We start from the raw sequence: 17,655 nt of genomic DNA, 5'->3' as shown, positions 1-17,655 counted from the left end.
CCATATGAATGATCTTGATCTGAATATCTTAGAACTCGTACAATCCAAAATTATTTTTGAATTCTTCTAAATGTAAATAACATCAAAACATTGCATACTGCCAACTAACTGTACATATGGTTGCAACAATTTGATGCATAAGTGGGGAAAATGTTTTAAAGTGCAGTGTATGCAGCTGCATAGGCACCTGCACATACATATGGGGTCCCATGACCACATTGCATTGCCTATATGTGGTTCCCATATACTGTCATAACTACATGCAATCATACCAAATATGAGCTGAAAAGGAGGTCCACATAGCATTCTGGAGCAACATATGCAGCCTGGTTAGCATTGTATGGTTGCATGTAAGGCCCGCTTAGCATTTTGGGGACACATGCAGACCACTCACATGTGGGCCCATGTGGATGAAGAAGGTTACAAGTTGATGGTTAACTTTGATGTGGGTTTCAACTGGGCTTGAAACAAGCATTAAAAGGAGGATGACTCACTGTAACACTCTTCTTTAATTAAAAGGAGGATCATTGATACATTATTTGCACAAATGTCATGCTGTATAGCCTACCTAACAACCAATCGATTTAAAATAAATGACTACAGCAGACCACAGGAATAAACATCTCTACAATTAAAACATGTCACAAACTAATCTCCTCTTAGAGTATTTTCTAACAATGCTAGCTAGAAAGATTTCAGAAGGCAAAACAGTATCTGCAGCCACACAGCAACTCTATTCAGGTCTCTTTAATTTTCATCAAAGGTCGAGTTCCATTGGTCTAAAGTTGTCTAATAGAAATCATTAGTCATTTAGGAAAAATAACAGATTTCATCCATCCAATCAAAGAGCATATGATATTTGTTTCTTCCACACAAACTCCATTAGTTCAGGTTTCAGAGTTTTATTTCATGGTTATGAGTGTCTATTTGCATCCGGACCTACAAACCTTTGTCAGGATTATGACCAGTACCTAGGAAGCATATGAGAAAGGAGAAATGGTAGAATAGTTGCAAAACAAAATACCTGAATTCTAAATTGGTGGGAAAAAATATAGTAAATATTATGAACTGATGTGAGACTAAGGTTTTAAATACGAATACTCAACCTTGTACCTTTTTACCATCGGAATGGTAGGTATTGGTAGTCCCGGTACTGATGGTACGTCCCAAAATTGGCAATTTCCAAAATCTTGAAAAAACATTGGCATCGACTGCTATGGTTGGTATAGTGCCGACTGCATGCACCAGTATGGCCTAGTATAGACTGGTACAGCCGGTACATACTGGTACAACCATTTCAGCAGCCTAGGACCCATACCAGTGCCGATTTCACACCAAAATGATACAGCACTAACCATACCATGCCATTTCGGCGACTTTCGAAACCATGGGTGAGAGAAAGCATGTGACCCTAAAATAACAAATTTAATTACTTTCTCAATATCTGCACTTTAGGAAGAACTGATATTAAAGAAACCCAGAAATGCTCCTGCTTCATTACTTGTCTTGGGGTAGCTAATTGCTTTATTCGAGAAAAGATGAAAACTTTTGGATATGACATCAAGCGTATGCCAATATAGTGCCAAAATAAGCAAAGTTTAAAATGAGCAGAATCCAAGTAAACATATTTCTAAAAATAAACTGACATAGGAAAGTGTCTTCTATTGATTTATATATACCAAAATTCCCCTTGTCAACTAAAATAATGTCATTCTGATAATTTTAGAGGTTGCGGAGGAAAAAGGTCAGGCAAAGCTAGTAAAATAGACCACTATCCATTGACAGTTACCAACAAACTTGTGCAAAAGAGAGAATTCTCAATATATGACCCCACTTTAATTTAGGGAAGCTCATTTTGTCCCAAGTTAACTTATGATACTCATATTTTTTATTCTTTCTCCTATAAACATGTCTGCATTAAGAAGACTGCTATACCACGACCTAAACCATTGGAATATGTCATAAATTACAAAATAGTCATTTTAATGTGAACAATATTTCTCTTTGCTGAATTAAGGATCACACTAGAATACTACTAACAGGCCTATTTGGAACCAAATCTGCCACTACTTTCCTGATTTTGCTTGAAATGGAGAACAGAAGTTCTCCCATAATTCCTCTAACCAACCTCTGTACAATCACAATGATGCTGCCAGACAAGGCAAATACATGGAGTTACATTATTAAGAGTGAGACAGAGATATTGAAAAAAAAACAAATTAATAACATATAAGTAGGTGAAATTATACAGCATACATTAATCATCAGGAAAAAAGAATTTGATCATCCAGAAGCCACAAGCCTGAACCCTAGATCAAATCAAGTATGAAAAGTTTACCTGGGGGAAATGCTAGACCTTGAAAGCAATACTTCAGATAGACAAGCATCTTGTACCTGCTTACATTGTAAAGGTCCATAGTTGTTAAAGATGAGAAGGCAGCACCCAGATTACTTATGAGAAAGAAGGGAAGTAACTTTAACATACGATATTTTCAATCTTTCATTATGATACATAAAACAGTACAAGAAACAAGATAAATACATAGAGTCAGCTGGGAGAATTAACTGACCACTATAGTACATCAGTTGTCAACATCAAAGTAAAAGAAAATTAAAAAAAGCATGAAAGATGAAATATAAATATATATAACAATCAGAAAGAGAGAGAGAGAGAGAGAGATTGGTTGATGCACATGGTTAACTCATAGCTATATGTATTGCCACATGATTTCAATTACTGCATGAAATGCATACTCAAGAAACTATGAAAGGATAGAGTAAAGAAAAACTTCCCCTCAGGAGCAGGTTACAAATAGTGGTGTTAAAAGGAAAAACAAAATGCTTTATCACACAAGCAAGAGAAGAAAGAGAGGTTAAAATTATATAAAATGGGTGACAATGACAGGAGTTACTGTTTGCAGCAGCATGATATCTAGCAATCCACTCAAATTGTTGGTTCTTCTATAGCTTTTGATTTTTGTACTACTAAATTTTCTAGTTACATACCAACAACAGTTCTAGCCTTAAAATAATCAAGAGAAGCTTACTTGCATAAGTGCATACACATGCATACACATTTGATCTCCAGCAGAACGAGAATTTCCATATCGTAAAACAACACATCTAGATAAATTTAGTTCCCAAATCAAGGTTCAAGAAAAGTCATGCACTTTAGCATAGAGTTAACCATGCCCAATATAATGAGTTCTTAAACTGAAGGTACACAACCATATATACCATGGATAGAAAGGGTAAGTTTGACAGAGAAAAATAAACAATCAAGGATAAAATATATTATAACTTCAGAATGATATAAGTCAGAGTTAGATTGTCTATTCATATAAATGAAGGTTTCAAAAACTGGCAGAACAGGATGGTGCTGGCACCATGCCATAATATTGGGATAGAGCAGGACATCAAAACCAATTGGACCGGTATGTACCGACCTAACCAATCCATAGCAGTCAAAACCAACAGACCACACTGACCATACCGGTTGCTATTAGTTGCTTTTGATTCCAATTGTCTCGGTCCATCCCTAGCATACCAATATTGTATCAGTATTATACTGTAATGAGGCAAAAAAATGGTACAAGGTTTGGTATCAGTATTTAAACCCTTCAACATGACATTGTTTAGAATTTAGTTGAAATTTCATAGAAGAAAGCTAGGGGGTCCAAGAAAAACATGGAGAAAGTGGTCATAAATTCATAATGGACTTGAGGAAGATCACGTGACAGAGATAACAACCTATATAGTATTTAGAAGTTAGTTTCAATTAGCAGACCCATATTTAATGGTATGAATGTTATTCATATGTACAGCAACACAAAACTGTGAGGGCACTATACATATGAAGTTTTTGTCATGGTTGGCCAAAAGACTCAGGACAATGATTGAAGATACCCAATAGCAGCAACATCCTTTCTCTGATTATGTTGTACAACTGCACAAAGCTCCTCTAAAGGTGTCTTGTAGTCATCTAAACCTCGATTGAAAAGATATATCAGTGCACCATACAATCCATGCTCACGGCATAACCTGACAACCTGCATATACAATAGGAGTATGAAAACTAACTTATAAGTTATAACTAAAGCAACTCAATGCTGATAATTAATCGAAATTGCATTCCAATGCCTGCTAGCAGCATCTTCCATAACTATCGGAAAACAACTTGCTAAGCAATTCAAATAGAATTACCTGATTGAAATCCAAGGAAGAGATGTCCATGTGCAGAACACATTGTTCAACCCGTTGCAACCATCCTTTGCCACTATAATGCTCTACTAAGGCTTGCATGATCTATAGAATTTATATAAACAGAGAGTCAAAACAATTCTGTTGCAAGTAATTGCACTGTAAGTCTGTATCATGATTGCAATCATAATGAACAATCAATAATACCTCAGGAGGAAGGCACCCAAGCATGTCCCTTAATATATATGGCTCCAAAATCTCCAAGAATGTACCTGTACTAGCAGAAAAATATTAGATCTCATGCAAACCATAAGCATACCACAATTACAATAAACAAGTGTTTCGGTAATCTAAGCAGCATCAGCTTCGTCAAACTTTTTCGCCATTTAAGCCAGGTGCAGTTAGTTCAAGCTACGTAAGATAATTTTTTTTTTTAAAAGCAATATAAAGAGAAGAATAAATGTTGGAAGCAAGGTTTTAAATCCCATGAGACAAGGTTGTCCTGGTTTTTCCAAAGAATGGGACGCCCCGTTGTCCTGCCCCATCCTGGCATCAATCCCAGCCATACATTCCAGTAAATATCCTCCATCTATCTCCCCTTCTTCGTTCTTTCCTTTCTTTCTTTCTTTTCTTCTTTATTTCCTTCCTTTCTTTCTTTCTTCTTTATTTCCTTCCTTTTCTTCCATCTTCCTTTCTTTCCCTACCTTTTTCTTTTTGTTTTCATCACTTTCTTTATTTCTTTTTTCCTTTTTCTTTTCTTTCTTTTTTTCTTTCCTTTCTTCTTTTTTCCTTTTTCTTCTTCTTCTTCTTTCCTTTTACTTTCTCCTTTTCTTTATCTTTCCTTTCTTTCTTTCCACTTTCTTCTTCTCTACCTACATAGATGGGTTTTAGAGTCCCGACCCCTTCCCAGTCATGTTTTCTCACGGAAATGGGACAGGACGACCAGAATGCCCCCTATCCCGCCAAGATTTAAAACCTTGATTTGAAGACAAATTACCTACTACAGTTTTTGGTAACAATTTATTGATTTTAAAAAGACAATTGCACACATGAATATGTGACCATCATGCTAAACAAAATAACATATTTTTTGAAATCTCAAAGTATATATGGATGTGATTGCTCTAAAGCTAATCAGAGTAGATGGAATTTAGGATTGTTCAAGGATTGTCGAACCGGTACCGGGTGCCATACCGGTCGGCACCCGATCCAGTTCGGTACCGGTTCAGACCAGTGCGAATCAGTCGCCAAAAACACCACAGCGTGTTGCACTAAACGCGTTGTGGCATTAATAAATTTCCGTCGGACTCGGTGCCGGTTCGCACTAAGTCCTGACCTCCGGTTCGCTCTTGTATCGGGCGATTTTGGCCCCGTAGGGGCTGGAACTGTTTTATATGCCTGAACCAATCCGATCAGAACCGGTTCGGCTTGAACCATGCGGTACGGCCCGGTTCGGCCTGAACCATGCGGTACGGCCCGGTTCGGCATTCTTTGGAATTGTTATAGTTGTACAAAGAAAAAATAAAGTTGAATTTCAGAGTTAATGGAAGTCTCAAACCTATTCTGATAAACTATTGTAATGTATGAAGGCTTTTCTAAATGGTTTTCGTTGATTGTTCTGTTTCTACATGTACCATAATGCTGAACTAAGTTATCGAAGCGAGTATAGGTGCAACTGCAAGTGCGGGAGCAAATTTAGGTGCAGATGCAGGGAAGTGGGTCTTTGAAAAACCTTCTTTTTACAAGGAAGCAGGTGTAGGCATAAATTTCCAACCAAGCACGTGTGGCAACCTAAGCAGAAGATTCCTACTACTACGTTTCTGAGTTTTCTCTAAGACTTTCCTGAAACGTTTAAGCACAAAAAAAATTATAACAAATTGTTCTATTGCACAAACAAGTATCTCTCATCTAGGACCTTTATCATTTTTTTCTCTGCAGAAACCTTGCTTAATAGTCATGTCCTTCAATTCTCAAAATATTATGAAATTCCAGGATAAAACATCACCACATTTAAAAGGTTGTTAACATGCACAATAATTCCACTTCTGTACCCCAACATGAACCTAGTAGCCGATGAAAATGTCCACAAGCCTCCAAGCACTCGCTGAGGCATCAAGGGGGTATAATTTGTATCAAAAAAATAATTATTGTCGTTCAATAATGCTATAAATATATTATTTCTTTGTTCATTTGTGAGACTAGTGCTAGTAAACTATTTCATCTTGAATGCACCACAATTTTTGCATCATTCATTAATTCAAAGATCCTATTTGCATTTCAATTACAAACGGACGTATATTTTTTCAGCATATTTTTATCGTAAGTAATAAAATAGAAATGAAAAGCTTCAGCACACATTAAATAGAATGACTAGGGCACTTAAATCTATATAGATATCATATATTTACAAAAATGTATTATTAAACAATCAACAAAGGCAAAAACAATTTTGGAGGCCAAAATAGGCTGTACCAGAAGTACCAAAGCATACTACTTGATACCCTTTGTCAATACAAATGTGATATGGCAAATACTCAGTACACCTCTATACCGCAAGATTCAAGTTTTTGTTGAAAACTATGATATCTTGGTAATTTCAATTGAGATTTTTCGAAGCTATTACTTTAATCATACAATGAGGCACACTGACATGGTTTGGATCCCGAAGCCGTAAGATAGCATAAGGTATTATATAGATTAATCATTAATCATATAAGCAGAATAATTTAGGCCACCACAAACACTAATCACGAGTATGAAATTGCAAGAACTATAATTCAGATAAGTCAAAATAACTTACATGTTGGTTGACATTAAGAATATGAATTGTGTAATAGTCAGAAAAAAGAGGTTTAGGACTCAATTTATAGTCGCCACATTTACAGTCAATTAATACTGAATCATGCCAACTTAATGTTTAGAATACCAAAGTCCCTAGGAATTGTACATCATTTTCATCATAGACACTAAGGCAAAAGTTCAACTTTGAAAAGGACTTGCAATTATTAAAGTTAGAAGATATACAGTTTTTACAAAACTAACTTGTAAGCCGAGCATTTTAATTGATACAATTATCTACAACTGAAAAAATGATTTCAGATACTAGTTGATTAAACAAGCCATGTCACAAACTGTACATTACATGTATCACAGGAATAGATAAACTTCAGAGCTGAAGAAATGCATATTTAATGCTATAGTCTGCTGAACCGACCGGTACAGCCCATACCGACCCTGATTGGGTCGGAACCGATCGGTTCATGGCCTGTACCGGTGCGAACCGGTTCGCACCAGTACATACCCGTACCAGTCGGTTCGCGCTGGTACGGAATGTTCTTCATGGGAGACAGCGCGTGGCTAAAGCCACGCGCTGTGGCATTTCAGTACGGTACCGGTTTGGCTCGGTTCAGTACCAGTACCGTACCGGTACCGGACCGCACCAGTATGTCGGTACGACGAACTTTGCTTAATACACTTCTTTAATTAGAGAGCATGCCCCCAGGAGGGGGTGGAGGGGAAGGAGTACCTCCATGCCAAACAGCAACAAATTTGGAGAAGATACTATCAAACAAGATGTCGGTCCTTTTGATGTGAACACAAAATTCTACTGCAACACCACCAACACGAGCATATTGCTCCTCTACCTCTGTGCACATGGAACTGTCTGTGATCTTTGGACCTCCCATCCATCCCCCTTTATCAGTTTGGTTGCAAAAAGCAATTGAAATATAGGAGAAAACTTCATCTACATATGACAACAGTAACTCTACCAGAAATGGCATTATGACCTCCCTTATAGAATCAACAGTTCTTGGAAGATCAATAACACCATGTGCATGGCCATCGTAGAGCCTCATTGACATGTCCAATGCACCCATCCAATCACCCGCCCTCTGCAGCACTTGAATGCGTTCCTTCCAAGGAAGAAGACGAGAAATTATAAGATGCATCGGCCCGAGTATATATATAGTGGCCCCTCTTACAGATACTGCATTCTGATAAGCCTTTTCTGGATTTCCAAAAATATTAGAAAAGTGGGTGTGATATGTGATCATATCATCAATTCCCAAACCATCTACAATGAAACTGGTTCGGTGAAGTTCATTTCCATCTTTGGCAAACAAGCAGAGCTGTCCTCTCAGGGTAAGCATCACTAACATCTGAGGTCAAAAAGAACTCCAATGTTTTACCGAAACAAGAAAAGAAAATAAAATAGAACAGCAGGATGACTGGGCGTGGAAAGACACCTCCCTTACCTGATCACCTAACCATGCCACACCTATTGCTGCACTATCAAGGTTCCATTCTTTGTATCTTTTCATTTCTGATCTGACCAACTTGGCCACTTGGACCCTCCGATCCCATGCAATTGCAAGCCATGAAACCCTATCAGATGCTTCTGCAGGTTTTTTTTTTGTTGTTGTTGTTATTGCCACAATAAATATATAACTTTTTACTGAGATCAATATAAATTTTGAAATGAAGAAAATTGTCAAAATCTCACCAAGAGATGAGTCATGCAAACATGTTGTGGATTTCCATGCAGTGTAAGGCATTGATCCTTCTCGTACCCCATCTGGTCTGGGAAATTTCTCATAAACTTCTACACTGGGACTCAGTCTAACCTGAAAGAAAGGAAGCAGCAAGATAACGCATCAAAAAAATTAGAAGATTTCTACTTGGTTCAAGAATAACTGAACAAGATAAACACTAGTTGGAAATTTTCATAATCGTCTTAAGGCTCCATACCACTAGAGCATTTTGATGGGTGACAAATATGACTACACCTTCTTCCACCACTGAAGAACCTTCATTGAAAAGCTTCCATCCAGCCTCTCCTCCAACTACGCCACCAACAACACCTCCCATCATGCTACCAAGACCACTAGTGGTTGCTGAGTTCCCTTGGGCAGATGTGTAGCCAAATCCATAAGTCTCATCCATCAAAAGAGGAGAAGCCGATAACACAGTGCCAGTTTTTTGACCATCAAGAAGACACTGTTGATACAAATGAACAAAATATCAACATAAAAACTTTAATAAAATGATGACATGGAGAACAAAAAAACACTCAGTTTCAAAGAAGACAATCATACAATATTAAATTTCTTTAGACCTGAGTCTTGACAGAGAAACGATTGAGCAAAGGAACAACTGAGAAAGTATGTAATGAAACAAGTCCCTTAGAATCTCCAGTAACAGCTTTAAATTGACGTGTAACTTGGGAATCCTGCCCTAGAAACAACGTATGCACTACTGGAGCCGTATGTTCCCCAGTGATTACTTTTGCTGCTGTTGCTTTTTGCACATCCCAAACTGTCAGATGACCATCACCATATCCTACCAAAAGTAGGTCACCTTGCTGGTTGAAGCACATTGAAGTTACAGGTGTTTGAACTTTCTCACCATGGAAACCAAGTGTCGACATCTGAAAAATAAGAACATGTATAAGTAGTGACACCTCAGAAACCATCATTGTAATGTGATAGGAAGCTTAGAAGTGATATGATAAGTTGGAAGCTTCAGATTACCATTAATTTCCATTCAGTAAACATATGGTACATGATTTTATAATTACCTCAAAACTCAACTCAAGGGTGTTATGCATTTTACCAGAAAACATTTCCCATACTCAAGCAATTAATGCCATAAAATAAGATAGCTTTACAATATAGCATAATGTTGATCAGTGCATGAAAAGATCTCCTTATCAATTTATCTGTTTCTTCACCTGTCGTGAACAAAAATGGCCAACAACTAACCAGAATATTATTTAATTACCAGTCAAAAATATCATATATGTGTATGTCTAACAAGTTTCATTTATCAGAGGCACCTAGACTTAATTCATTCCAGGTTTTTATCTTTTTCCCCCTCTTTGTGCATTTCAAAAACTGGCAGACATTAGATTTCAAAAATTTATCCCATATGCAATTACATAAAGTATTGTTTATGCTAAAAATGGTCATCTTTTGTAAAGAGAATAATCAGTAAAAATGAAGGTGGAATTATTTTTAATGAGAATAAACTATTATCAAGATGTATGTGTATGTGGGATTTTGTGGACACCTCTCAAGTATAGATGTGGAAGGTGAGAAGAAACAGGTTAACAATCAGTCTCTCAAATGGCATACTGCAACATGAAATGAATCTTTAATGACTTATAAGAAATTCCTATAGAAAATTTGCCTCGACATCACAAAATGCTATTAAAGAAATAATCAGGCATCAAACTGTCCTACCAACCATTTGGAATAAAGATACTATTCAGCACATTTTCAATAGTAAAGAGTTTCCACCCCAAAATCCAGTGTTAAAGTTCCCCTATAAGAATCCTATTAAACATTTTTTCCATATTCCTTAAACTACGAATTGAAACTTATGTTATTTTCAATGTAATGATTCAACAGACTAAAATAGCAGTATTAATAAGCATAATTATGAAGAAAGAGAATGTTAATTATATGACAATTGGTAGGAAACCAAGTGCAACATACAAGAGCTAACAAGGATGATAGGGTATAACATCGTATAAATGACACATGACTAAAAGTATCCATATACGTAGGGATAAAGAAATAAAAAAACTGTAAACTAAGGCACTAATGAACTAGCTTGTAGCAAATTTACTGGTAATAGAGAAAGATGGCAAACCCTCCTTCTGTGGTTGGCCACAAATTAGAGAAGATAATTTTAGAGTGTATCTAACATATTTTTCTATGATGGTATAGGACATATACTTACTGTTTTTGCTCTGGAATGCTAACCAACATAATGTTCATACTAATACTACCTTATACGTATAGCAACTTACCATCCCCAGTTTCATTTTTTAGTAACGGAATTGACCTATACATAATGTAGATACAAATCTATACAGGACAGTACATGGTCAGACTGCACATAAACCTGCCTAAAGTTGATGTTAGGACATCTTATTATAATACATATAAATTCACAGCAATGACTTAACATGTTGAATATATTCACGTTGATCTAAAAGTCATATCTAAGTGTTTGGAACATGTGTTTCTCTCACCAAGAAACAATTAGAGGTAGTAAGATTGCGACGTATTTTTTTTTATGAAAATAGAAAGAGCGCATTCTAGTACAACACTAGCCTGCTCTTCACAGTGTCATATATCTTTCTATGTTGGTACATGTCAAGCCTTCATCATGATATGGTACAATATTAATGCTGTGCACTAGCAGAAGCATGATATGCGATACTTTATTTCGTGTTTACTACCTGTTGCATATACAATGGTCATTCTTTCTAGGTTGTTATTCATGTTTATAATGCTGTAAGTAGAATGTGCCCTAAAAGGCATTTGGCATATTCAACACACTATTTTGAGATATTTCATAGATAACTTTTCTACACATGGTTATAAACATTAAGAAGGTTGTGTCACACATAGACCTTTGAACCAAAAAAGAGTCCACAAGTGTCACTATTGGGTAGAATGACCAAGTGATTGGTGTATTTCATGGTAAGAATTAGAACATCCTCGAGATTTGAAAATTGTTCAGAACTACAAGTGAGGTTGGGCATTGCACTTATATGGCCGCCATTGTGTGTAGCATCCAATAATATATGCACTTATATGGTTGCCATTGTGTGTAGCGTCCAATAATATATTGAAGTGGCTATGTTCTCAATCATCACAGTAGTTGAACTTGCACTAATGCATATGGGCATGTTTCACACTGAATAGTCAACAACACAAGACCATCTCTTGGAAACCATAGCAAGAGATAGAGAGATTGATATCATATGTACAGCATGCAAGTTATCCCCTGACCAAAGGGCATGACTACCTGATGTGATTTTAGTTCAATGAATTTGGAGACATACCCATGTATCAACAATGATATCTTAAATTTTATCCATAATATAAAACAAGTTGATTTATTGTGTCTTGTCAAGCGTGAGGCTAAGGATTGTTCTAACAAGGAATCCACCTATGACATTTTATCCATATCAAAACAAAGATATGTTAGACACAGGAGCCCTTGTACTAGGCAATGTTTTAATCGAATTGGTTCCATATAATAATTACTATTTATTTTGTATATAATAAAATCTTATTCAAAATTGGTTTTGCATGCGCATTTGTTTTGAATTGTGTTTGTCTAGTGATCAGTTGTTCTGGTAGGCTATAAAACCAATTGGCTATAGGTTTAACAGTGTGAATAGTTTCCAATGATCAAGGTGAAGGGACTGAATTGCAGGACCAATTAATATGCATCAAGAAAGACTTTTTCATCCATTCTATCTATCAGAAATTAGCATAATTATATATCTTTATGTATAGAAGGCTAGTCTACCTTACTTATTGTGACTATGACATACCCATTCAGTAAGATGGAACATGGTGGATAAGAAATCTATGTTGACCTCGAGGTCCATACATGTCTGCCATCCTTGACCTTTTCCCAAGATCTATCTTGAGTCCTCACCAAATTCAAGTTTAATCTAATTAAGCAGGTGACTCAGACCCTTGGTATAGGGATTCATTCATGCATGTTGGCATAGCATTATTAGGCCAGTGTTATGGAACCCAAACTCAACCTTGTATGAGGGTTTCTAGTGTACCCGGCTTCTAGGGCTACCCTTGGTGGCCAACCACAACCGAAAAACCTAGGGCAGTTGCCCACATGCCTAGGACTTCTTCAATGGCCGCCACTTACTAGGGTTCAAAACTAGTCGCCACCAACACCTAGGGTTCCCTAGGTCGGCACCACAAAGGCCTAAGGTTTCCACTCCAAGGCCAATTCCTCTCTTATAAATAGGAGAGGCAGATTTAGAGATAGCGAGCCTCTCATATCACGTAGAGCTTAAGCAAAAGTTCTTTAGTGCCGCCTACAAAAAATTCAATAAAGAGAAGAAAGATAAGAAGAAAGAGATGAGGAGACTGCCGAGTAATTCGTGTAGTAGGTAAGTACTCTAGTGCATAGAGAAGTCTTCATCCATCTTCTTCCATCTTCTTGTATTCTCAAATCACCTCTACAAGTATTAATCTGTCTTGCTATGCATGTAATCTATATTATATTGATGTTTTATTAAAAAAAGGCAAGTCAATTCCTATAATTTTGCAGCTCACAATGTTGGGCTGCATTTGTGTCCATCGTATATGCATGAAAGTAAAAAGTATGACATACTAGGTGCCATTGTACTATAAAAGTCATTGTGTAAAACAATGATAGGACCGAAGATTCATAGAAACATGCTTCAGAAAGATAGGATGACGATGCTATTAATGTATAGTTTAAAGATGAACCACTCAACAGAAGTCAACATGCATTTCATCATTTTAGTAATTATAGAAGTAGAGAAAGCTGAATAAAGATGAAAATGTAAGTGTAAAGATGAAAAGAAACGAGATGATACAATAGAATATATACAAGGACCTCAAATAGCAATTTACCTACCACTGAGTGCTTGCTTGAATGGTGTCACCCCTTGCCACTTGAGCAAGGAGGCGGGGGTTTGATTCTCGTTGGAGTCAGCCCTAGGGTAGGGTGTGCATAGGGTAGAAAAATGGTGGGAAGTAGCCCCTCCTAATCTCAATTTGAAAAATAAAAAGCAATTTACCTTATAATGGGACCACACTTTGGGTTATTTCCTCATTTAGAAACTATCATTTAAAAGTATAGAAAAATAAACAGATCTATACAAGGTTGACCTTGAGAAAGCATGCTAAATAATGGTTAATAATTGTTCCACCATATAAATAAAAAAGGAAGCAGAATGGGCATGCTAACAATCCATGACACAAATAAAAGTACGTAAAATGAACAAGCTAGCAGCATATAGATGTACAGAAAGAAACAATTACCAATGTGACAACCATTTAAAATTGTGTAGCTAATAAATTTTAGCCACAAGGGACAATATTTGAGATTTGACTTCACCAAGGCTCAACCTCTTTGAACTTTCTATTAGCAAACCCACTTTTGATGAGGCATCTTATTGTGCGTTATGCTAAATCATGCAGTGGCAATGAGATTTGACTAGCTAGCTGCTAAACTGCTATTCAACTCAATCATGGGAAACTTTATGAAAGTAAGGGAATTAAAATTTTAAATGAAACTCAAACTTGTACTCAAATTTCATTAGATAAAATAAGCTTGGAATTGGATCAATAATAGATATGGATTTTTAGGCACAATTATCATCTTATTGTGTGTTATTATAAATCATGCAGTGGCAATGAGATTTGAGCAGCTAGCAGCTAAACTGCTATTCAACTCAATTGTGGAGAAACATTATGAAAGAACAGGGAATTACAATTTTAATTGAAGCTCAAACAGGTGGTCAAATTTCAGTACATAAACTAAACTTGGAATATGAACAATAATGTATGTGGATTTTTAGTCACAATCAATAAACCGTGGAAAAATACAATTAAACAATTAAGTTTGATACTTCAAGCCTTCAGCTTGTATATACGCAAGCATAAAAGAACTATCAAGTTTCCCTTTTGCAAGAAACTCTTTTGATTGACTAAAGATAGTTGTGCCCCTAAATACATGTAGATATTGACTAATTATTGATTCACAAGCAAAACATGTAAAGAGATTTGTTTACATAAAATCATTTTATGTTGTAATATTTTTTTTAATGATGTGTAATGACCATGTATGCCATAATGTAGTAAAGTTGAGGTGGTTGTATGTGGAAACACTTTAAAATTAAGGAACAAAAAGACTCTGCATCTGCTTGCAATAAGAGTTTGAGGCATCAAGATTCCAAAAGCACTCATGTTGTAAGCATCAGGTATTGAATGATGCCCTAGCAAGATCATTGCAGCACATGGAAGGATATTGAGATGTATTTGTTTCTAAAATAAATATAACAAGGTAATGGATGCTGAGAAGAAACATACAGACACCATGAACAGAAGATGCACTAATCACCATTTGAGATGGCTTAGGCATGGGTAGCATAGTTAAATGGAAGATACAATTTAAACTGTACTTGCATTTGGTTTACAAACAGAAGAGAGAAGCAAAGAGATCTGGATGCAAGTAGTACATTACTGGCCGATTTATAAAGCCAGCCCCATATAATGGAATAGAGCCTGTTTGTTATGGTAATCCATATAAAAGAAAACAGGCAAAAAAATAAATTGTAGCAGATTGACCATTTGCAATTATAATAGCAACAACAGCATTTCCGAACGAATATCGAGTAGCAAATTCATAGAACTTGAATTATATAAAAATTGATGGTGCAAAAAGAATCCACCAAATGAACATAAATATTGACAAGGCAATCATTTTCTTAAGATGATCACAACAGAATAAGAATAGTTTAACAACCCAAAATCCAAATAATCATAAAAAACAGGAGCAAGGAGTGACCTTTGTATCCATATTATCAGCACTATAAGCAGAATATTTGCTGGGAACAACAAGAACAGCTCCTTTCGACATGCCCAAGGCTATAAAGTTCATATGAACTGCCAGGACTTGAGGGGAGCCATGGTCGTGCCTGAATGCTTGTGATGAAATGGCACGAGTGATCGCATTGTCGAGGTCAATTTGCAAATATCCAACAGCAGGAGGTCCCCTTTGGATGCCCTCGAGCCTCATTGGCTGGGCAGCTGCCCCCTCCTCCCAGTGCAGGCCTGACGATGCCTGCCTCTTTTCAATCTCTTCAGCCCATTCCAGTGGCTTCATAGAAGCACGTAGTTTCTTCTCCGCTTTCTTCTCAGCCTTCTTACTGTTCTCCAGCTGACCTAACCTCTCTTCGACTACTTTATCAATCTCACTTCCAACCTGAGCTTCGTCTCCAACGGAACTTATTTCTCCATCAGGAGTACTCTTATCAAAATCATCTTTTTCGGATTTGGGCACTTCCAAATCTACTTCATTTTTGTCATCCTCGACAATTTCAGCAACAGAACTACCTTCATCTGTAGGAGGCAAATTCTCATCCACCGTTTGGGCATTCTCATCACTGATGACCAAAGGCTCAACTGAATTCACCACATCTTCCTTGGCTTCTAATTGCCCAGTGGTCTCAATCTCTTCGTCAATACTAGATCCACCACCACCTCCTGATACTTCTTCACTACGGAGTTCTTCAGAAACTGCCACTACTTCAGCCTCTGAAGAAGATCGCGAAACTGCTGAAACCACCGGTCCCCTATCATCATCCTCCACTCCGAAGTTCCCAGTCGACGGAGTGGCCTCCGAGAGCTCCGAACCATCCAATCCTCCAGAACCGACGACCTCCTCTGGATCCACAGCTGGTTCCTCGAGGACCTTCTGAAGAGATCCGCTGCCGGCTCTCTGGGACTTGATCGCTGCAGCATGCGGCGTTGGGATGGAGCGGGAAGCGGCAGCAGCGGCAGCGAGTGCAGCCCCCGGCTTAGGGTTCGGCCGGACGCTGCCAAAGAGAGGAGGCAAGAGGCGCGACGAAGAAGAAGAGGAGGAGGCAGTAGAGTTATAGTAGCTCCGGAGGCCTAGAGAAGAAAGGGAGACAGAGGAGGGAACCTCTCGGGATCTCCTTCTCCAATCGACGGTTGAGCTGGTGGACTCTTCTTCTTGTTCTTCTTCTCGGCCGGATCTTTGGTCGTGTTCTTGGGGGATTGGGGATTCCTCTTTGGGTTGGGTATCGGAGACGAGGAGAGGGATCCGAGAGGGGGTGGGGGGAGAGGAGGAGGAGGAGGAGGAGGTAGAGTGGAGGAGTTCGTCGACGGTCCGGCGGCGGGCGGCGGCGGATTGCTCATCGTCGTCGTCGCTGCTTGAGGAGTAGAGGTCATCGCCGTGGAATCGAAGGAAGGCGTCGAGGTCGAGCTCCTCCATGGAAGCTCTGCTTGGTTTTTTCTCCGCCATCGTCGTCGTTATCGGTGTCTCATTCTCTTCCTTGCTTTGTTTTGGTTTTTATTCCCTTTTCCCTGAAGAAAAGATCTGGTTATCGACTTGAACAGTTATCCAGCCACGGTTTAAATAAAAACCTCAATCTTCTGAATGAAGCGAAAAAACAATAATAAAAAAAATCTAAATATTGAAATTTTAATAAATAATCTCCTCAAATAAATAAATAAATATATATATATATATATATCTTCATAAAATATTTATTTTATTTATTTTTTTCTTTCTTTTGCCATTGTACACATATCATCATTAGGAGCAAAAGTGGATCTCCATCCAAATCCATTTTCGTATCCCAACATCAGACTAATATTCATATCTCCATCCATATTCGTCAAAAAAAAAGATATAAATATAGATGGACAACTATTTGGTCTGTATCCGAATATCCAATTCTATTTGTAACCCTATTTAATTTTATATAACACTTATGAACTTTTAAAAAAAATAGCCATATTAATATGTTATTAATTTGATTTATCATCTATTTAATAAAATTTTTGATTTTGTACTCATAAAGTTTAATTATTTGATATACGTATTTATGTCCATACTTTCGATATC

The 17,655-nt window shown here is 37.3% G+C and overlaps 1 protein-coding gene across 3 annotated transcripts in view; it reads right to left on the bottom strand.

The window, feature by feature from the left end:
• SETH5 (transducin family protein / WD-40 repeat family protein) overlaps positions 1 to 17,132 on the bottom strand; it is a 53,760-nt gene extending 36,628 nt beyond the window's left edge. For all 3 annotated transcript variants that reach the window (XR_015968028.2, XM_039117382.3, XM_088702912.2), the window contains exons 1-10: positions 15,571 to 17,132; positions 9,317 to 9,628; positions 8,950 to 9,198; positions 8,705 to 8,825; positions 8,457 to 8,599; positions 7,727 to 8,360; positions 4,408 to 4,472; positions 4,204 to 4,305; positions 3,907 to 4,049; positions 2,339 to 2,394 (exon numbers count right to left, since the gene is read on the bottom strand). Coding sequence is in view for 2 of the 3 variants with exons in the window: in XM_039117382.3 (XP_038973310.2) it covers positions 2,339 to 2,394; positions 3,907 to 4,049; positions 4,204 to 4,305; positions 4,408 to 4,472; positions 7,727 to 8,360; positions 8,457 to 8,599; positions 8,705 to 8,825; positions 8,950 to 9,198; positions 9,317 to 9,628; positions 15,571 to 17,049 (3,304 nt within the window). In the remaining variant the exon portion in view is untranslated. The remainder of the gene's footprint in view (positions 1 to 2,338; positions 2,395 to 3,906; positions 4,050 to 4,203; positions 4,306 to 4,407; positions 4,473 to 7,726; positions 8,361 to 8,456; positions 8,600 to 8,704; positions 8,826 to 8,949; positions 9,199 to 9,316; positions 9,629 to 15,570) is intronic.
• Positions 17,133 to 17,655: the final 523 nt, after the last annotated feature.

Source organism: Phoenix dactylifera, chromosome 8 (assembly GCF_051530095.1).
Source record: "Phoenix dactylifera cultivar Ajwa chromosome 8, Ajwa_hap1_PhDact_Kaust_v1.1, whole genome shotgun sequence".
Lineage (NCBI taxonomy): Eukaryota > Viridiplantae > Streptophyta > Magnoliopsida > Arecales > Arecaceae > Phoenix > Phoenix dactylifera.
Note: the sequence above shows the minus strand (reverse complement) of the source record. Positions and strands in the feature narration are given on the sequence as shown.